At 38.2% G+C, this 18784-nt stretch overlaps 2 protein-coding genes across 2 annotated transcripts in view; one reads left to right on the top strand and one right to left on the bottom strand.

Moving 5' to 3' along the window:
- The window catches only part of LOC137285263 (syntaxin-8-like), a 43935-nt gene extending 26203 nt beyond the window's left edge, over positions 1-17732 (bottom strand). Inside the window, exons 1-4 of the mRNA XM_067817576.1 lie at positions 17678-17732; positions 13475-13574; positions 8424-8518; positions 7097-7198 (exon numbers count right to left, since the gene is read on the bottom strand). Of these exons, the coding sequence (XP_067673677.1) occupies positions 7097-7198; positions 8424-8518; positions 13475-13574; positions 17678-17694 (314 nt within the window). The 5' untranslated portion in view covers positions 17695-17732. The remainder of the gene's footprint in view (positions 1-7096; positions 7199-8423; positions 8519-13474; positions 13575-17677) is intronic.
- A 48-nt stretch (positions 17733-17780) lies between these two features.
- Positions 17781-18784, top strand: part of LOC137285261 (fringe glycosyltransferase-like) — a 64475-nt gene continuing 63471 nt past the window's right edge. The window contains exon 1 of the mRNA XM_067817572.1: positions 17781-18327. Within this exon, the coding sequence (XP_067673673.1) occupies positions 17881-18327 (447 nt within the window). The 5' untranslated portion in view covers positions 17781-17880. The remainder of the gene's footprint in view (positions 18328-18784) is intronic.

The following is an 18784-nucleotide window of genomic DNA, read 5'->3' as shown; positions in this document are numbered from 1 at the left end:
GATAATACACGACGCTGAAGTTAGTAAACAGAAATCTTGAATTGCCCAAAGAAACATGCGTTCCCTTAAATTTTTCCATGAGTATAATTGTGAATTTGAGGTGAGCACAAATGGGGATAAATGTCATCCTTGATTATTGCATTTATAAACATATTAAATTCAATCTGTCTATATACTGATTTAATATACTAAGTACAAAAATTATGGGAACCCCTGATTCAATATATAGTAAACATGGATTTGACACAAAAGTCTCTTGACTACTGTATCTGAACGCAGCACATTATCTACTGGAAACTGAGCCATGTTTAACTTCAATGTCAACTGTACATGATGCACATGCATTGCTTGTTGCACGTGCCAGTAAGCGTATAAAATTCACTGTGTTGTTGAGTCTCTCTCATTAGAAAAAATACCACCAAAACATTACATGACAAATGCACAGAAATGGCAAGCAGTAGGCATGATAGAGAGCGGGCAGTCCCAGAATCGAGTAGCACAGTTTTTCAGGAAATCAAAGAGCGTCATTTCACATCTCATCAATGTCTACCGTCAAACGGGTGATGTGAAAGTCAGACCTGGTCGTGGACGACGTCGTAAAGCCACACCAAGAGAAGACACGCTCCCGAGGACTACTGCTCTGAGGAACAGATTTGTCATTGCTCCAGCACTGAAAACTGAGTTCTTTAGAGCCACGGGTTTGCAGATTTCCAACTCTACCGTACGCAATTGGCTCCGTGACAGAGGTCTCAAATCAAGACATCCATTCAAAGGCGTGGCCATGACAGCTTATCACAGGCGTCTCCGTTTACAGTGGGCTCAACAATGTCACAGGCTTGGCAACCTTTACTGGAGAAATTTGATGTTTTAGCGATGAGTCCCACTTTTGTTTAAGGTCATCGAGGGGAGCGTTTTTGTGGTAACACTGTACAAGAACACGATTCTTACGGTGGGGTCTGTCATGGTCTGGGGTGGAATCTCATTCGATAGGACAGTCATCGTCCGTGGAAATCTGACAGGTCAACGCTATGTTGATGAAATTTTGCGGCCCCATGTTGTTCCATTCGCTCAAAGAGCTGGTCAAAACTCTGTCTTTCAGGACGATCATGCTCGTTCTCCAAGGGATTCCAAGGGCGACAATCTGGTGACTGGTGTCCAGCATACCGTCATGGTGTTGAGCTTGTGTGGCTGCACGAGGTGGACACACTCACTACTAAGTCTATCGAAGCAGCTTTCAAATTGTGACCAATAGTGAAACTAAAAATGTTGAACAAAAACAGGAGTTCCCTTAATTTTTGTACTTAGTATATATATCTGTCAATGGTATATGCATTCTTATCTTACCTCACACATATATGTCGTTTTCTGATTGGATAAGTGCTCTCCCATTATTTTTAATGTACCCCGCTTACAAGTGAGGTGCATTGTAATGGAGCTACCCCAGAGCCAATGGCAACTCATTTGGTACGTTGTGGTAGTACTTGCTACTTCTTTATCTCCAATAACACTGAATCACACATGATGTATGGAAATTACCAACCTACTGCAAATGCAAATCGATGGAAGGGAGATAACTCTAAATTTGCTTTTCTTGTGTTGTCTGCAAAATCTAGCGATGACTACAAAAACATTGCCTCACACTCCAATAAATAAATTTTGACAAAACATTCAAATGTAGACCCTGTAAATATTAAAAAGGGGAATTACACCACCACGAGTGTACTAAAACAATACCTGCGGGAAAAACAGCAAGATGCAAGATTCGAATCGTTTAGTTCACACAGGTTGGCTAAGTGAACGATCTGATTCAAACAGTTCATAATTAACATTGACGTATTCGATAAGATAAATACGCTGTTCACTGAACCTCTCGTGACAAGTGAATGACCTGTGATATTGACAGAGAAATCTACTTATATAGGTTTTAATGTCTTACATACATATGAAAAAGTCGAAACCAGCACCTCAGTAATGTCCTGGCTGTATCACTAGTGTAAAAATATTAGTGTCTGGGTCAGAATGATCCATGACTGACAGGAAAAACAGGATTAAACACTATCAGCTTAGTCTCCTTGATACATCTATGGCTGGTTACTTACACACACATCGGCGACTGGGGATTTATAAAATGTGTGATATTCATCAATAATGGCACTAACAAATATCTTTACCTTTTTCCTAACGTATATTAGTGTTTCATGTTTCAGGATAAAACAGTTCAATCTGTCTATTTGTGAGTCAGAACATGTCGAAATGGCAGGAGGAACAAGCTAAAAATCTATTGCCCTGGTGTTGTAAAACTGTCCATTTATTTCCTGAGTGAAATGTTCCACAGTGAAAACAGATAATCCGTGTATCATGTGAAGATTCAGTCATACAAAGATACATTCCTCTTAACATTACCTAGAACAATTAAAGAAGCATGTAACTAAACGCTTGGTCTTGATAGGAAGGAAACAGGATCAAAGATGTCTAAAAGACTTTGACCAGACTTTGAAGCTTGCAATATTTTCTAGTTCTTTATAAGGCAGATGTATCAGCTGTGAGTGTCTGTGGACTATCAACTTCAATGCTGTGTACTGAGGATTTAAAAGAAACATACCAGCACATTTAGATTGCAGCAAATGTGTTTATAATCTTAATGACATCCTTCCTAGAATTAGCAGCTACATAGAAAATAAATGAATATTATGCATATTTTCTGCCAAGAAGCTAATGATAGAAAGACACAATACAAGAAATCTGTTGATGCAAAAGGGTGAATAACTCTTCAGTGACTACAAAAGTGTCTGAAAGTACACTTCAGTTTATCCAAGCATTCACATATTCCATATACTCTTGTCCAGTGCGTCATGACGTAAAATGAAGGATCTCGGCACAAATGCTAAACAAACAGTTTCCTAACCACTTTGAACAATCGCTTTACTTATTATCATTTTCAGCCAAAATGTACTGGTGAACATGGACTACAAAAGCAAGAACAGAAGTATTCTTAGAGTATTACACAGGATGTACAATTTAAAACGGAACACAACATGTGCCATCGTGTCACTCAAACAGAATTCAATGTATTCTAATACCATGTGTGTAATGGGCAGATGTCCTTGAACATATTTCATGAATAAACTTCATGAACTGAACATTAATATATGACTGGATATGACTGGATATGACTGGATAGTTCTAATTGAATGCAAGCATTGATCATCATCAGAGGGTGACTTATTATTTTTTGTCATAACCCTACTGCCATGTTGCTTCTATTCATTCCAGAAAAAACAATATATACACCAAAGTTTGAAATAAAAATTATATGATAATGATTTTTATGTTATCATTCATCCAAGAAAATATTTCTCTTCCATTCTTGTGCAGCTTGTGAAAACATGGAATTGTGGTATCAATGGTGTGCTGGTTTGTTGGGTGGGATGGTTTGCTAGGTAAGGCTGTGGTGGGTGGAGAGTCATTTGTGGGGAGGGGCTATTTATGGGGTGGAGAAGTGTGTAGGGAGGGGCAATCTGTGCAGCTGTGCAGTTGAAAAGTATCTCACATAAAATTAGTTAATGTTGCAGTTCACTGGCAGAAGAGAATTGTGTGTAATGCATGTGTCAGAGGTATGAAAATGTTTAGTGAGTGGGATACTTTGTATTGAGAAGAAATTCCATTCCTTGGCCTGTGTGGGACACTTTGATGGGTCTGAGGGGGACATTATGCTGGGCCTGTGTGGGACAGTTTGATGGGTCTGTGGGGGGACATTCAGCTGAGTCTGTGTGGGACTGTTTGCTTGGGCAGTGTGTGGATAGTACGCTGGGGCTGTTAGGCAGTGTGTGACAGTTTGCTGGGACTGTGTCCAAATGTAATACTTTGCTGGGTCTGTGTGGGATAGTTTGCTAAATCAGTGTGGGTGGGCATATTTGCCTCATGGGGTTATGGTTTGTGCAGGTTTGGTTCTGTAAACAGGTGAAACTAAAAATGTTTATACCTGCTATTAGCTGGGTTAAGATATCTACAAACAAATTCAAACCATCAAAACAACTAAAAATGTACAAAAGAATAAAGTGTGTTATTTTTACTGATTACATCTCTGATCAGTTATGATTTACTGGAATAATAATAAGACTTAATATCAGGCACAGAACTGATAGATTTATACAAGACAAGTTAACATGATTACCAGTCTTGGTTATCAAGACTAATACTCTGTGACAGCATGTCAGCACTAACTTGTTACTTAAAAACTCACAAAAACTATACAGACATTAACAAAACTGTATTATGCAGCAACAGTTTTCACTAACAATCATACATTTACAGATAATAAGAATACTATTCAAAGCACCACAGAGGCCTCATGAAATGGTGGTAAGATTATGGGGACAGTAAGTCACCAAGAGTTGTCTCCCCTACAACTATTTACAAACCTCTCTTATCGCTGAATGATTATCTCAAGCAGATGGTGCAAGCGTGTATGGTGTCCTTGGTAATACCAGTATAGAATATAAATAATAACTAGCAAAGAAACTCTTATGAACAGAATTGACTAATTTGACATCAGTCGAGAGTCTACAAATGTCTCCAGTAAGGAGATTTCAGTTGTCCAGTCTGTTGACATTATATCAGCAGTAAATACTGAACACTTAGAATGTCTAACAGTAAGTTTCCTGACACATATCATTCTCAAATTCCTTTTTTCATGAAGGACAGACCGAATACACAATCTCAAGATCAAGAATACTATCAAAACATATACACAAATCTGATTTTGCTTCCACCAAACATAACATAGACACAAAGATACAGAAATATTGGAGAAATTGTTTTTTCACAAGTGAGCAACATAAAATGCTTGAAAGCAGCCTTAGAATGAAAAATACACCATATGACACTGTAAAGAGTTTGCATGAACATGACACTGTTCAGACTTTACACCATATGACACTGTAAAGAGTTTGCATGAACATGACACTGTTCAGACTTTACACCATATGACACTGTAAAGAGTTTGCATGAACATGACACTGTTCAGACTTTACACCATATGACACTGTAAAGAGTTTGCATGAACATGACACTGTTCAGACTTTACACCATATGACACTGTAAAGAGTTTGCATGAACATGACACTGTTCAGACTTTACACCATATGACACTGTAAAGAGTTTGCATGAACATGACACTGTTCAGACTTTACACCATATGACACTGTGAAGAGTTTGCATGAAGATGACTCTGTTCAGACTTTACACCATATGACACTGTGAAGAGTTTGCATGAAGATGACTCTGTTCAGACTTTACACCATATGACACTGTGAAGAGTTTGCATGAAGATGACTCTGTTCAGACTTTACACCATATGACACTGTGAAGAGTTTGCATGAAGATGACACTGTTCAGACTTCAAACCATATGACACTGTGAAGAGTTTGCATGAACATGACACTGTTCAGACTTTACACCATATGACACTGTAAAGAGTTTGCATGAACATGACACTGTTCAGACTTTACACCATATGACACTGTAAAGAGTTAGCATGAACATGACACTGTTCAGACTTTACACCATATGACACTGTGAAGAGTTTGCATGAAGATGACTCTGTTCAGACTTTACACCATTTGACACTGTGAAGAGTTTGCATGAAGATGACACTGTTCAGACTTTACACCATATGACACTGTGAAGAGTTTGCATGAACATGACACTGTTCTGACTTTACACCATATGACACTGTGAAGAGTTTGCATGAAGATGACTCTGTTCAGACTTTACACCATATGACACTGTGAAGAGTTTGCATGAAGATGACTCTGTTCAGACTTTACACCATATGACACTGTGAAGAGTTTGCATGAACATGACACTGTTCAGACTTTACACCATATGACACTGTGAAGAGTTTGCATGAACATGACACTGTTCAGACTTTACACCATATGACACTGTAAAGAGTTTGCATGAACATGACACTGTTCAGACTTTACACCATATGACACTGTGAAGAGTTTGCATGAACATGACACTGTTCAGACTTTACACCATATGACACTGTGAAGAGTTTGCATGAACATGACACTGTTCAGACTTTACACCATATGACACTGTGAAGAGTTTGCATGAAGATGACACTGTTCAGACTTTACACCATATGACACTGTGAAGAGTTTGCATGAACATGACACTGTTCAGACTTTACACCATATGACACTGTGAAGAGTTTGCATGAAGATGGCACTGTTCCGACTTTACACCATATGACACTGTGAAGAGTTTGCATGAACATGACACTGTTCAGACTTTACACCATATGACACTGTGAAGAGTTTGCATGAACATGACACTGTTCAGACTTTACACCATATGACACTGTGAAGAGTTTGCATGAACATGACACTGTTCAGACTTTACACCATATGACACTGTAAAGAGTTTGCATGAACATGACACTGTTCAGACTTTACACCATATGACACTGTGAAGAGTTTGCATGAACATGACTGTTCCGACTTTACACCATATGACACTGTGAAGAGTTTGCATGAACATGACACTGTTCAGACTTCAAACCATATCACACTGTGAAGAGTTTGCATGAACATGACTCTGTTCCGACTTTACACCATATGACACTGTAAAGAGTTTGCATGAACATGACACTGTTCAGACTTCAAACCATATCACACTGTGAAGAGTTTGCATGAACATGACTCTGTTCCGACTTTACACCATATGACACTGTGAAGAGTTTGCATGAACATGCCAATGTAAAGTATGTGAATGAATGAGACACTATGCAGAGTTCACATCACGATCGTACCACTGAACCAAGTTTTAACCAGATGCACCATAACATAATTGACCAATTGACCATGCTACTATAGAGTGTAACAATGTTCCATACTAAAATGCTGACACTCTGTCTAGGCCCTCACTGAAGTTCTAAATTGGTCAACAGTCTACGCACTTGACCTGCCAACATTTCCAGGAGCAAACAAAACAGATTTGTTTCAAAAACTGCATCAAACTTGGCTGCGCTGCTAGCCAACTACAGGACTGATCAGTAAACTAGTAAGGCTAGTAGCATGTATCTCACCTGGTCTCCCCAACCTCATTACGAAAGGCCTGCTCCATCTGTTTCTCTTTGGTGGTAAGGCCATCCAGCTGCATCTGCCTCCGTTCAACCTCACGCTGGGTGCTCATCACAGGTTAAGGATTATCATACCAAAGACATCCTGCAAGGAAAGTCATCCTATATCTCTTCGTGTGCATTTCAGTGAAAGCTACACTAACCTCTGGTGTGGTTCTGGCAGTTGCAGATTACCTGCCCATGATTTTCATTATCATTACATACCAATCAAACACCAAGGGAAGGGAAACGATAAGGAGGCAACTCATATAACCTAGAAACCAAAGCCATCTCAAGGTTTAATAACTGCAGAGGTTTGAGTTGGGTTTTGGTTGCAAACCCTGGTGATGTAGGAGACGATGGCAAACAGTTGGAAAACGGACAAACTGCACTGGGAACATGGAACAGATTACCGCTTGATCCCCGTACAGACAGAATGTCACAACAGGTATAATATTGGTTGTATTAATATACTGTTGGCACAGCTTAATAATGATATTCAGAAGAATAAAGGACTCAAGTGATTTGTTGACGCTTCAATAAAAAGTGTTAGAAGTTCCAGTAAAATATCACCTGCATTCTTAAAATATTGCTTCAGTTTGCAAAGGTCTTCATTCACCAACAGTAAATTTTTAGCAAAGTTGAGAAAGTAACTTAATTCTATGTCACACTTTTCATAGCAAGGTAATTGAAATCTTAGCAACTGGGTAAGTTGCACCTTTGAGGGAGTTTACATCAATGAGATTGGAACAGTCCTTTTAATATGACTGCATGATTAAGGAAAGTCCCAAGTGATGCTGTTGTCGTAGACGTGGCCGGGCCTTCAGCATGATGAGCGGATGTTTTAACCACTGAGCTGCCCCACCACCCCGAACAATGCCAACAGACTGAGTGAATACTCAAATGCAGCTATGTCATCCCAAGCCAAAAATGCCCTCAACAAACCAGTCCATGGTTGATAGTGTGGGTGAATTTTGCTACACAAGTCCCATACCACATCTGGTTAAACATCCCTATGGAAACTTCAATCACAGGACATCACCTGTTATAAACTTTGGTGGAATTACAAATACAAAGTCTCCATCTGAAACTTCCAATACTACAGAAATGACCTGCCAGTATTTTCAGGAGAGAATGACCTTCAAACTGCCCTTGGCATTGACACATCCATGACATATGAGAGGTCCACAGAGAGGCCCTAAAATTCTCTTGGGCTGAAACATTACACAGTTTGTAGATTCTGTGAATTAAGGTAGGTATCTTGATGTTCAGTGGGTGCAGCAACAAAGGATACATATGGTAGGATGAAGAGGCTCTCATAAGATTCTGTCGAAGTTTGCCAAGGTCCCCAGAAAACTGTTTCATTGACACTCGAATTTGTGCAGACAACTGGAAAAAAGGATATTAATCACATTTCACATCACAATCAGTTGAGTATTAGATTAGAACCTATTTGTTAGAAAGTGAGGATCATGTAATTTCAAAACGTTTTACTTTTTATAGTTGAATCATTTGCCCTGAAACAAAGTTGCTGTAATATGACGTGAATGTTTATCCTTTCACTTTTAGAATCAAATAAACAAAAGAGTACTAATAATACTAACTACTGCAGAGATTTTCACCCTCCCAGTGCTATGAGGGACTGTTCATAATTTATGGCTGGTAAAGGGGGTGACATTCTCTTCCCACAGTGGTTACTTGTCACATCTTCCTACGTAACCTCTGTTCTAATACGACCGTTTTGCGGTGCGAGTATTCAAGACTCGTGATTGGGGGCAATCAGATTTAGTAGTGCAATCAGCGACATTGTTTCAAAAATGATCGTTCGCAAGATCTCGGTAATTTCTGGATGCATCGTGAAAACTAGAACCTCTTCCCGAGCGCGATACTCAAATGTTTCTTCTAGACATAACTCAGTCATGTCATATTTGTTTCTCCACATTGGTTGCAGTTTTCAAGTTGAATCTAAGTCGATGTAACACGTGTTCTGATTGGACAGAAGAAAGGGAGATAAATCTGCTGCCATTTCTTGCCGCTAGGGGATTTTATGAGAACCGCAAAATATGGAAGTATTAGAACAGCGGTTCATAGGAAGATATGACAAGTAACCTCTGTGGGAAGAGAATGAGGGGATGTGAGATATAATGTTTTTTAAGGAAATGAAATTTCCAACGTTTGGAGTATGAATTAGTGGGAAATTGCTTTCTCCTAGCGGTGTGTAACTATAGTCACAATATTGGCTGTTCCGCCAGGTGGCGCTGATTAAGGGTATATATAGGGTTGGTGAATTTAAATTCATTCTCTCGCTTGTGCAACAAGACCGTGCATCTTTAAGTTTATATTATGTGTATCATGCAATGTGCTTTACGTGTGATTTGTTATATTTTACTGTTTCAGGTTATTGGTTTGACTGGTGGATCGTGGGGGTGAAGATGAAGGAATACATATGAAATGCTGTGCGTTTCAGTGTTTGCTCATTGGGCTGGCAAGTCTTTATAATAATGCATCTGTTCTCTATGAAGATTTTGGCTGGTAAGCTATTGTAATAGTGCGTGAGTTTGTTCTTTCTGGGGCTGGCAAGCCATTAGAATATAGCACATCTCTGTATAAAATGTACGTGTGAAAGCTATGAGCTGGCAAGCCATTAGAATATTGCACATTTCTGTATAAAAGGTATATGTGAAAGCTATGAGCTGGCAAGCCATTAGAATATTGCACATTTCTGTATAATATGTATAAGTGAAAGCTGTGGGCTGGCAAGCCTTTAGAATATTGCACATTTTTGTATAAAATGTATATGTGAAGATATGGGCTGGCAAGCCATTAGAATATTGCACATTTCTGTATAAAATGTATGTGTGAAAGTAATGGGCTGGCAAGCTATTAGAATATTGCGCGTTGTTGTGTGGAATGTATATCTGAATAATGGTAAGCCGTTTTATCACTGCGTTTTTCTATATCACATATATATGTAAACCTGTAGGTTGTTATTTATCTGTTTTGGTAAGCGTTTACATTGTACATACAGGTGTGTAGAATCTGTAATTGCGATATTGAATGTTGTTGGACTGGTAAGCTATTATAATCTACCTGCGTCATTAAGTTGTGACGTTGTGTATTCCAGTGTTCTACTGCATATGTAATGCATTGTATAGTACATATCTATACAAGATTGGTGAGTATTGTAAACCCTCCAGTATAATGATGTTACACTCGTAGAGGGAACACGGTTCCAGAAGGTTTTCTGCAAGAGTTTTTATCTCTGGTTTTACGTGTCAGGTTTCAGCATCCATTCTGTTATATTTCGTTAAGTATACATCATTTTGTATACGATAGGGTATAATGTATACCAAGTTGTTTGAAGTGTATTGAGGGTCGTTAAATAAACCGGCCGCACCAGCCACAAGCATATTCCAGTAAACTGTGTTGTGTTGTGATGTTGTGGAACGAAGGGGTTAGGAGAATAGCATGTACTCTGTGAATGTCCCCTACTAAAAGCATGTACAATGTGAATGTCCACTTTTGGACTGTCCCTTACATTAACTATCAGAAGTGGAGTTGTGCCTGACTGAACATGACAACATATACTGTCCAACCAACATTAGAATCAGGTGCGCGAAAGACCCGCTTGTGAAAGGAGAGCGGGGAGCGTGCCATGAACTGATCCACTACCTACTCGAAGGGGGAAGAGGTGTAAAATCTTTGCGCACATAATTGTTGCGTTCCTTGCAGTAATCACTTTGTAAGCCATGATTCAGAAGCATTGTGTTCTGCTGGAGCATTTGTGTACTGCTGTCTTGTAAAGTGGACTGCTAAAAGAGGATTAAACTTTGCAGGTATTTGAAACATGGCGCACTGTAAATTGGGTAAACGGGATCAAGTCATTCATTCACAAACATGTGAGGTTGCCTACAATGCCATTCAGTGCACAAAAAAAGCCAATGATGCTACAGGTGTATATGTCAGTACCTTGTGCAAAATAAATGACAAAGGTAAATACGTTCCCACGATTGGTACCAGTAAGTTCACAAAACCAGGGAAAGTGCAGACTGGTACCGTTGCCCCTTACCATAGCAAACCAATAGACAAAACTCCAACAACTTTCAGTTGGAAAGATGAAATCAAGTTGTGACTACAAAGGCATGATACACCTTTTACACATTCAATGTTGAAGGCTGAATTGCTTGCACTTGTGAAATCATGTCGGTGCAACCCCATATATCATGTCAATGAAATTCTGAAAACCCATGGGCATACTGTTCTCTGATTACCTCCGTAACAGGTCAGTTTCAATGCCAAGAATTAATTTGAATTTCAAAACTTAGATTGGGCCCCAGAATTTAGATTTCAAAATGGCTTCTGTACAGAGGACTTGTGAAGAACGATTGTCATCTATTGGCCAGGAGGAATAGTCAGACTGTTGCAGATATTTGATGGAAATTGAGGATCGTTTATGGGTAGGAGAAATTGCCCTAAAGGATGAAATCGGAAAACCTGTCATCGAACTTGGCATCGATACTGATGAGAGTAATATCAGTGATACTGATGACAAGTAGGAGATTCAAGAGACTTACATGTTAAGATAAACTACCACTCAGCAATTAAATTAGTACCGGTAAGTTTTGTGTGTTTTATTCATTAGTACCCCCTTTTGAAATTACACAATGTTATTTCATTCTCCTCAAGGAGAGTACAAACATATAATCCATAAAATATTCACACACACAACATCGGCTAGGACAGAAATTAACCTTCTGGTATTTTTTTTTTATCATTAAACACATAAAAACTTTGAGTGTTTTATTGGGTTCTGCATGTAAATCATCAACTGCAAAATAGCAAATAGAACCCACTCCAGTAGAGCGAGAGTAGACTGACACGCTTCACTGCAGTTTACATACCCTCGACCCCTTAATGGTAAAATGGACTGCATTGCTATTCAGTTTCACAGGTTCAAATGACAGATTGGCATTATTCTTAAGTTCATCTCACAGTAAGGAGGGACATCAAGTGGGGGAACTCTTGATGGCTTAATGATTGGAAAATGTGTTCTGTCCACGTATAATTTTAAGTATGTTTTTGCTGTGGATGGATAATGTGAAAGTGTGAAGGTATCGTTGTAATGAAATCCCTGTGTAATGCTAATACAGTAACACCATCAATGGAATATGGCTGGAGGGTTATTTCACATGTCAAAGATAAACCCAGTTTCCATAATTGCCTAGTGAAGTAAAACCAAGCACCAAAGTTTGAAGCTATTCATGAAAATCAGGGTATACTTGTTTCAAGTATTAAGTTCTAAGCAATACAAAACAGAGTCTAGTGGAACTCAGTTCAAGGTTTAGTGGTCCTTAATTTCTGTGATGATTCCAAGAAACCCAGGCTTCCCTGAACCTTCACCCTAATTATGGAATATATGTGTTCTATGAAACCAAAACAAATTTAGATGTTAACTAAAGAAGCCAGCCAGCTCTATTCCACAAGACAATACTTAATTCTTAAGAACCCTTATAAATACAATCCACCAAGATACTTCAAACAATTCTTTCATAATGCATACAAGATTAGTGACATGTTGTTTTACCTGTTTCTACATTAAAAACTGCACTCACTACAAGATGACTTTAGAGATATTACAAATATATACCTTGAAAAAAGTTATATAATTTTAATACATGCTGGTAAACAATATTAAACAACAGTTATCATGCAGCAATATACATGAAGTGCTTCTCATCACATGGAACAACGCAAGACTGTCATGGCAATACATGTCTAAGAATATATACAGCTGAATACATTGAGAGAACAATACTACTACTTGTCTGCTGCTTCATACACAAGAGTGAGTGAGTGAGTATGGTTTTACGCCTATTTTAAGCACTATTGCAGCACTACCATGACAGCTTACACCAGAAATGGGCTTCACACATGGTACCCATGTGGGGAATCAAACCCAGGTCTTTGGCGTGATGAGGGAACATTTCAACCACTCGGCTACCCCACCAACTCCTCGTACACAAAAAGCAGTTGAAAAAAAAGTATCTTTTCATTTCAAACCTGATCCTGGGGTAAGCAAATCAGTTTTCTTTTAACCCTTGACACACCAAGAGTACGAGGACAATAGAAGAAAAGGATACTTTCATCTACTTCAAATGTTTTTGAGATATAATGAATGAAGGCAAGTCAGCTGGTCTGGGAGTTCCATCAAAAACACCAGACAACTTAATGCGTTCACTGTGCTTTCTGTTTCTGCACTCAAGGTAATCAATAGAAGTATAAATTTTGTGTCCTAGAAGATAAGCAGGTCTTGGTTTAATCCCTGCCACTGAATAGAAAACATACCTTTGTATATGATGAGCTGGTCCGATTATGCTTGTTTCTCTCATTGATCTTCTCCATAATTTCTTGCCCCAGTCGGGCGCAGACATCATAGTCTGATAACCTGCAACAAAATGGACTTCATGAGCAGAAAATAGATTTTGATATAATACACAGGGATTTGACACCCCGATTCAGTAAGACAATACATGTAACTTGTGACATAATACTCTTTGCAGTCCAATGACCTGTTACAGATCACTTAGCGTTGTCCAATAACCTGTGACATAAAGAAACATGTTTAGAAAGGAGAACTGTATCATGTAATATCAATTTTATCGAGTTGGTCAGCTTATAGTTAGCATGGAGGCAAGTCCAAAGTGAAACAGGATGTGCATGTTTACCATTGTATTCAAACTCGGGTCCAGGAGCACTACACAAATGGTTAAGGGATACTTACTAGTTTTAGGGATGGTTACTAGTTTCGACCAAGCTATTTGAACACAAACAGGAAGATCCTGTCAAATTGATGAAACTTCAGTTCCTGAGACCACCTTTGTGCGATCAATCTCTTTTCTACCCAAAACATGACTCTCTTTCTTACAATGGAATCTCATATAATCTAGCTAAAAGTATAGAAAACTGAAACTTTTATTTTCTAAAATAACAAAACATGATAATTATTTCTTCTACTTATGTGCATTCAATATACTTCTTTATGTGTGATTAACATACTTACAATTATGCAGCTAGTGAGCATGTAACTGACGCCAAGAACATACATCATTGCCTTATATCACCTTTTGATTTAACATCATCAGTGCAAACAATCACAAACAGTTCATCCCTACTTAAGTTTCATCATGAACTTAAAGGGGAGAAAAAAAGTTACTCTCAAAATTGAAAGCATGAGGGTTATATTTTTCCATGCTAATCACTCAAGAATTATCCCCCTTAGATCATCTTGTAAAATTAGTGCAATCTGAATTAGTCTAGGCCCAAAGCATATCCACACTGAAATTAATCCTGCGCTAAAAAAGACAAAACAAAAAACAAAAACATTCTCATTCTCTAGGGTCATTTTAGAAAGACTGTGATGATTTCATAAAAACAATACAATCAATATAAAACAAAATCTAATTTAATAACTAGTGTTAGATTACTGTGGTGATGAAACTATTTCATAAGCACTGTTTATGTTGAAAAATAGCAAGACTAAATGCTATATTTCTGTGTAAATGAGCCCTGTAAACTATATCTTACAGAGATGCTCTCTGATTATGAACTTAATAACCTGAAACTTACACATGTTATTTCTGAATGACAAATGGATGGTCGCAAAAAATGACCCCAATGAGACTTTTTTCTTGGAAGGAATTCTTGCTGATGATGCTGGAGATTTCAGAGTGCTTTGGAAAACCCTGATTTTCCTCTCAGCTTTCAATCGCAAGTAGAAATGCTATTTTAACACTATTCAGGCATAATAAATTAATAAATTATTGTTATTATTTTCATTATGCAGAATATTATCATTAAAGGTCGGTGATTTATTCTCGTACCTTTTAGTGAGACTTTGTGGTTAGTGATGCAAATTAGAGTCCCATGTATTAAAATAAGTATCCTAGAATGACTACTTTACCAGCAACAAATAGAAACCAAAGTATGTGTTCTGCCTGTTGCTTGTTACATACGGCGATTCCCTTGATTTGGTCATAACACAGTGATTGAGTGAAAAATATACAACAATTTCATGTGGACTGTCCAAATTGATTGTAATCAATAAATAAACTTGCACAACATTTGTACATTTCAGTTCCAGTTTTCTATCATTCCAACATCCATATACTCTTGCATCCAGTTAGAATCACAGTGGATGTACTTGTTACAGTAGTTCATGTCCACTAAAATCCTGTTCATTGTCAAGTGAAATGTGTGAAGTGGCCGACATTCCCTGCACCCAGGGAGCAGCAGCTGCTGATACCAGAACATGGATGGTAATACCCATAAGTCCTCAGAAAACAACATACAGAATACTGAATGTTGCTTACGACAATTCCATTCTCAGCTGTATGTAATAAAAATCACACAAAATATCAAATAGATTTGCACAGTACTACTCCATGTGGACTTATAAATACAGACAGGATGTAGCATCATGCTTTCAAGAAATACCATCAACTTATAGCCTGGATACCACATGAGACAGTTTAGATTTCAATACACATCCCTTATGAAACGTGAATGTGGTCTGTGAGGTGACATCTATATATAACCTCACTCTTTACTCCTATTATAACAACACACCCAGTATGTAGTTTGCATGTTAAAACACAATTTGCCTCCAGTGGATAATTATAGAATGAATTCAAGCCCAAAATGACCTATGTCTGGTATAGGTGTGTGTCAGGGGATGTGGTGGGCAAGCTAGCGATCCAGCGAGGTTGAGGCATTAGGATCGAGCCCACCTGTAACTGGTGGTAAAAAACCTTGGAGTCAACTTTGTGTGCAAACTCTTTCAGTGTTGTCACAACACCTATAGTACAGTACACAACCTTGTGTGCCTAAAAGATATAACTGGAAAACACAAATGGCACCTGAAAAATGTCTTTTACAAAGACACAGCTGGTAGTAAAGAAAATACAAGGAACACATGCTATCTGCAAAACTTGCATACCAACCATTTTTTCAATAATACTGCAATTATCTTCAGTAAGTGAAGGGACCTCAGTCATAAAATAGCTGCTTGATATGGCAAAAAGATATGAAAAGAGGGACATTGAACATTCATGAGGAATTACATTTTAGGGTTTAACCAATTTCAATTTAGTGCAACTGTAGTTTCAGTGAAATTTTTAAAAGCTTTGTTCAACAAAGAATACAAAGGCCACTGTGACCGGCGACTGTTGTCATTAAGATTGTCATTACATGTGTCACGAAAGAACATATTCAAATTATATATACACTACTTCATGTACATAAAACTTTAAAATTGTCAGTTTAAACAATCACCTTAAACGTAACATTAGCCTCATGCACTGTTCACTGACAAACGTTTCAGATTTTGAATGTTTATAAAAGTCTAATTTACAATATATGATTTATGTCTCTACTTCTTGAGGATGAGTTTGACCCTTGACATAGGTGATAAATGTGAGATCCCTGTCTGGGTATGGAGACAAAACAGGGGATTGTGACAGTTCGGGAGAATAAATATCCAACAGATATCAAACATTCTTGATTCCAAAAGAACTTTCTCGCACAAAACAAAACATTCTTTCAAAATTGCGTACATGCACTGCGCAGAGCTGAAACTGACGATAGACAGAGACGCATTGACATGTCAGTCATCAACACACAAAGCAGACAAGACCTATTGAAAGTACATGTAATCTGATAATATTTTCAAATTTCAACTAAGCATTTAAAAATGTACTTGCTTGGCAAATTCTGTCAATTTTGAACCATGTACTAGGATCAACTTGTGTCATTACGACATTTCCTTTCAAAGCATACAAAATCAAAAACACTGGCTTCATGAGAACCTGCAATGATAGAATATTTCTGCAAACTGGCTGTGTCACTACCATTACTAGGTGGGCAAGACAACAGAGTACGGGACAACTTCTGTCATCTTTGAAAGCATGTTTAGGTTAGGGTTGGGGTTAGGGTAAGGTTTAGGGTTATGGTTAGGGTAAGATTTTGGGTTTGCGTTAGGGTTCAGGTGACGTGACACAAGGTATCAAGTATTTTGTGACTGCAGAATGTAAAAAGTCATGTGAGTTTAGGTAAGTTAGCCTTTTCATTCACATCCCTTTACAATGATCAGGTATTCGGTTAAGATAAGTGACCAAAGATCATATAGTTCTCTGTTGATAATCATAATCTCTATGCTAAAGAGATTATTCTAATGTCTTTCCACTCAAGCCTGAATAACAACCTTTAGTATGTATACCAGTTAATGTAATTTCATGGCGATTGTGGTAACTTGATCAACAGCTGAGAGGTGTGAAGTCACTGAAGATGGTTTTCGTGGAATTGTATCAAAACACTTTGAACAACGACTACACAAACATCCATTCAACATTTGTCTGCAGGTTTAGAAATAGAATATCCAGTTTATGAAACACTTGGGAACACAAATATGTAGCAATTCTGTTCGTATCGGGTACAATTTTATTGTTAATTATAATTTCACTTCAATCATGACATCGGCATCTCGTGACTTACCAGGAATCACCTGCCATTTTGTTGACGGAAGTTAACCACCGACTGTCTTTACGCATGCCCAGTGGCCCTTAGAACTTCAACATCGACCCCGCGTGGGGCTATTTATAGCTGTCAGCGAGGTCGCGAGAGACGAAAGTTCCCACAGTCGTGCACTGGAATGTAGGGTATCGCAAATCAGAACCTTCGCATGACTCGCTTTGGATATGTGGGGACGAATTATGCGTCGTTCATTACGAAATGCAGTAATATTGACTGCTTTCGCTGCTTTTTGTTTATTTGTGAGATCTTCAGTTCTTCGGCTTGATGGTCTGCTCGCTCATGCTTATCAGGGAAAAGTTGGTGACAGTCCTTCGAAAGTCCAAGTCAACAATGGCGGAAACCAAAGACCTGTTGAAGATGCATTTAAGAACATTCACTTCCATAGAAAGCAAAGAAGTGCAAAATCTATTCCCGAGGATGCACACAAATTAGCTCATGTCAGTGGGGTGACAAAAAATGGAGCTTTCGACGACAGATTACTGTTTAAACATCATCAACACAGACGTACAGAACTTTCTGACATTTTCATCAGTGTAAAAACTTCTAAAAAGTTCCACGAGACACGCGTTGGAGTCATCTTAAGAACATGGTTCACATTAGCAAGAGAGCAGGTGAGTTTTCAAAACGTAATACAAATTTTATTTTGAACGCGTGAGCAATATTTTACGCGTATGTTCTTTAACTGTTAGGCGAGTCTTGGTCTCGGTTGAGTAGCTCTAACGGTACACATTGCTCAAACAATGGTGATAATCGCTTCACTTTTTCGATTTGTATACTGACTTTGCCCTTTAGTATAGAATTGATGACTAGTCCTGCCTGACTTTATTTGTTTTACTTCTGAGCACACTTTCTCCGTAATGTCTATTGGACATTAAGTACTAACCTTTTAGCTCTTGATGAAAACATATGGCGCAGTGGTTGACCGAGTTCGACTATTTTTCAATTTTCATGCAGGGTTTAGCATTTCTCCCTGAAGTGTCTTAACCTTTTCTCGGTCACTCATACCTGTTTCACGCAGTTTCATCAGCCAAGCTTAGTTCGGAAGCAAAATTATTGTTGAGTTAAACA

This window comes from Haliotis asinina, chromosome 5 (genome assembly GCF_037392515.1).
Source record: "Haliotis asinina isolate JCU_RB_2024 chromosome 5, JCU_Hal_asi_v2, whole genome shotgun sequence".
Lineage (NCBI taxonomy): Eukaryota > Metazoa > Mollusca > Gastropoda > Lepetellida > Haliotidae > Haliotis > Haliotis asinina.
Note: the sequence above shows the minus strand (reverse complement) of the source record. Positions and strands in the feature narration are given on the sequence as shown.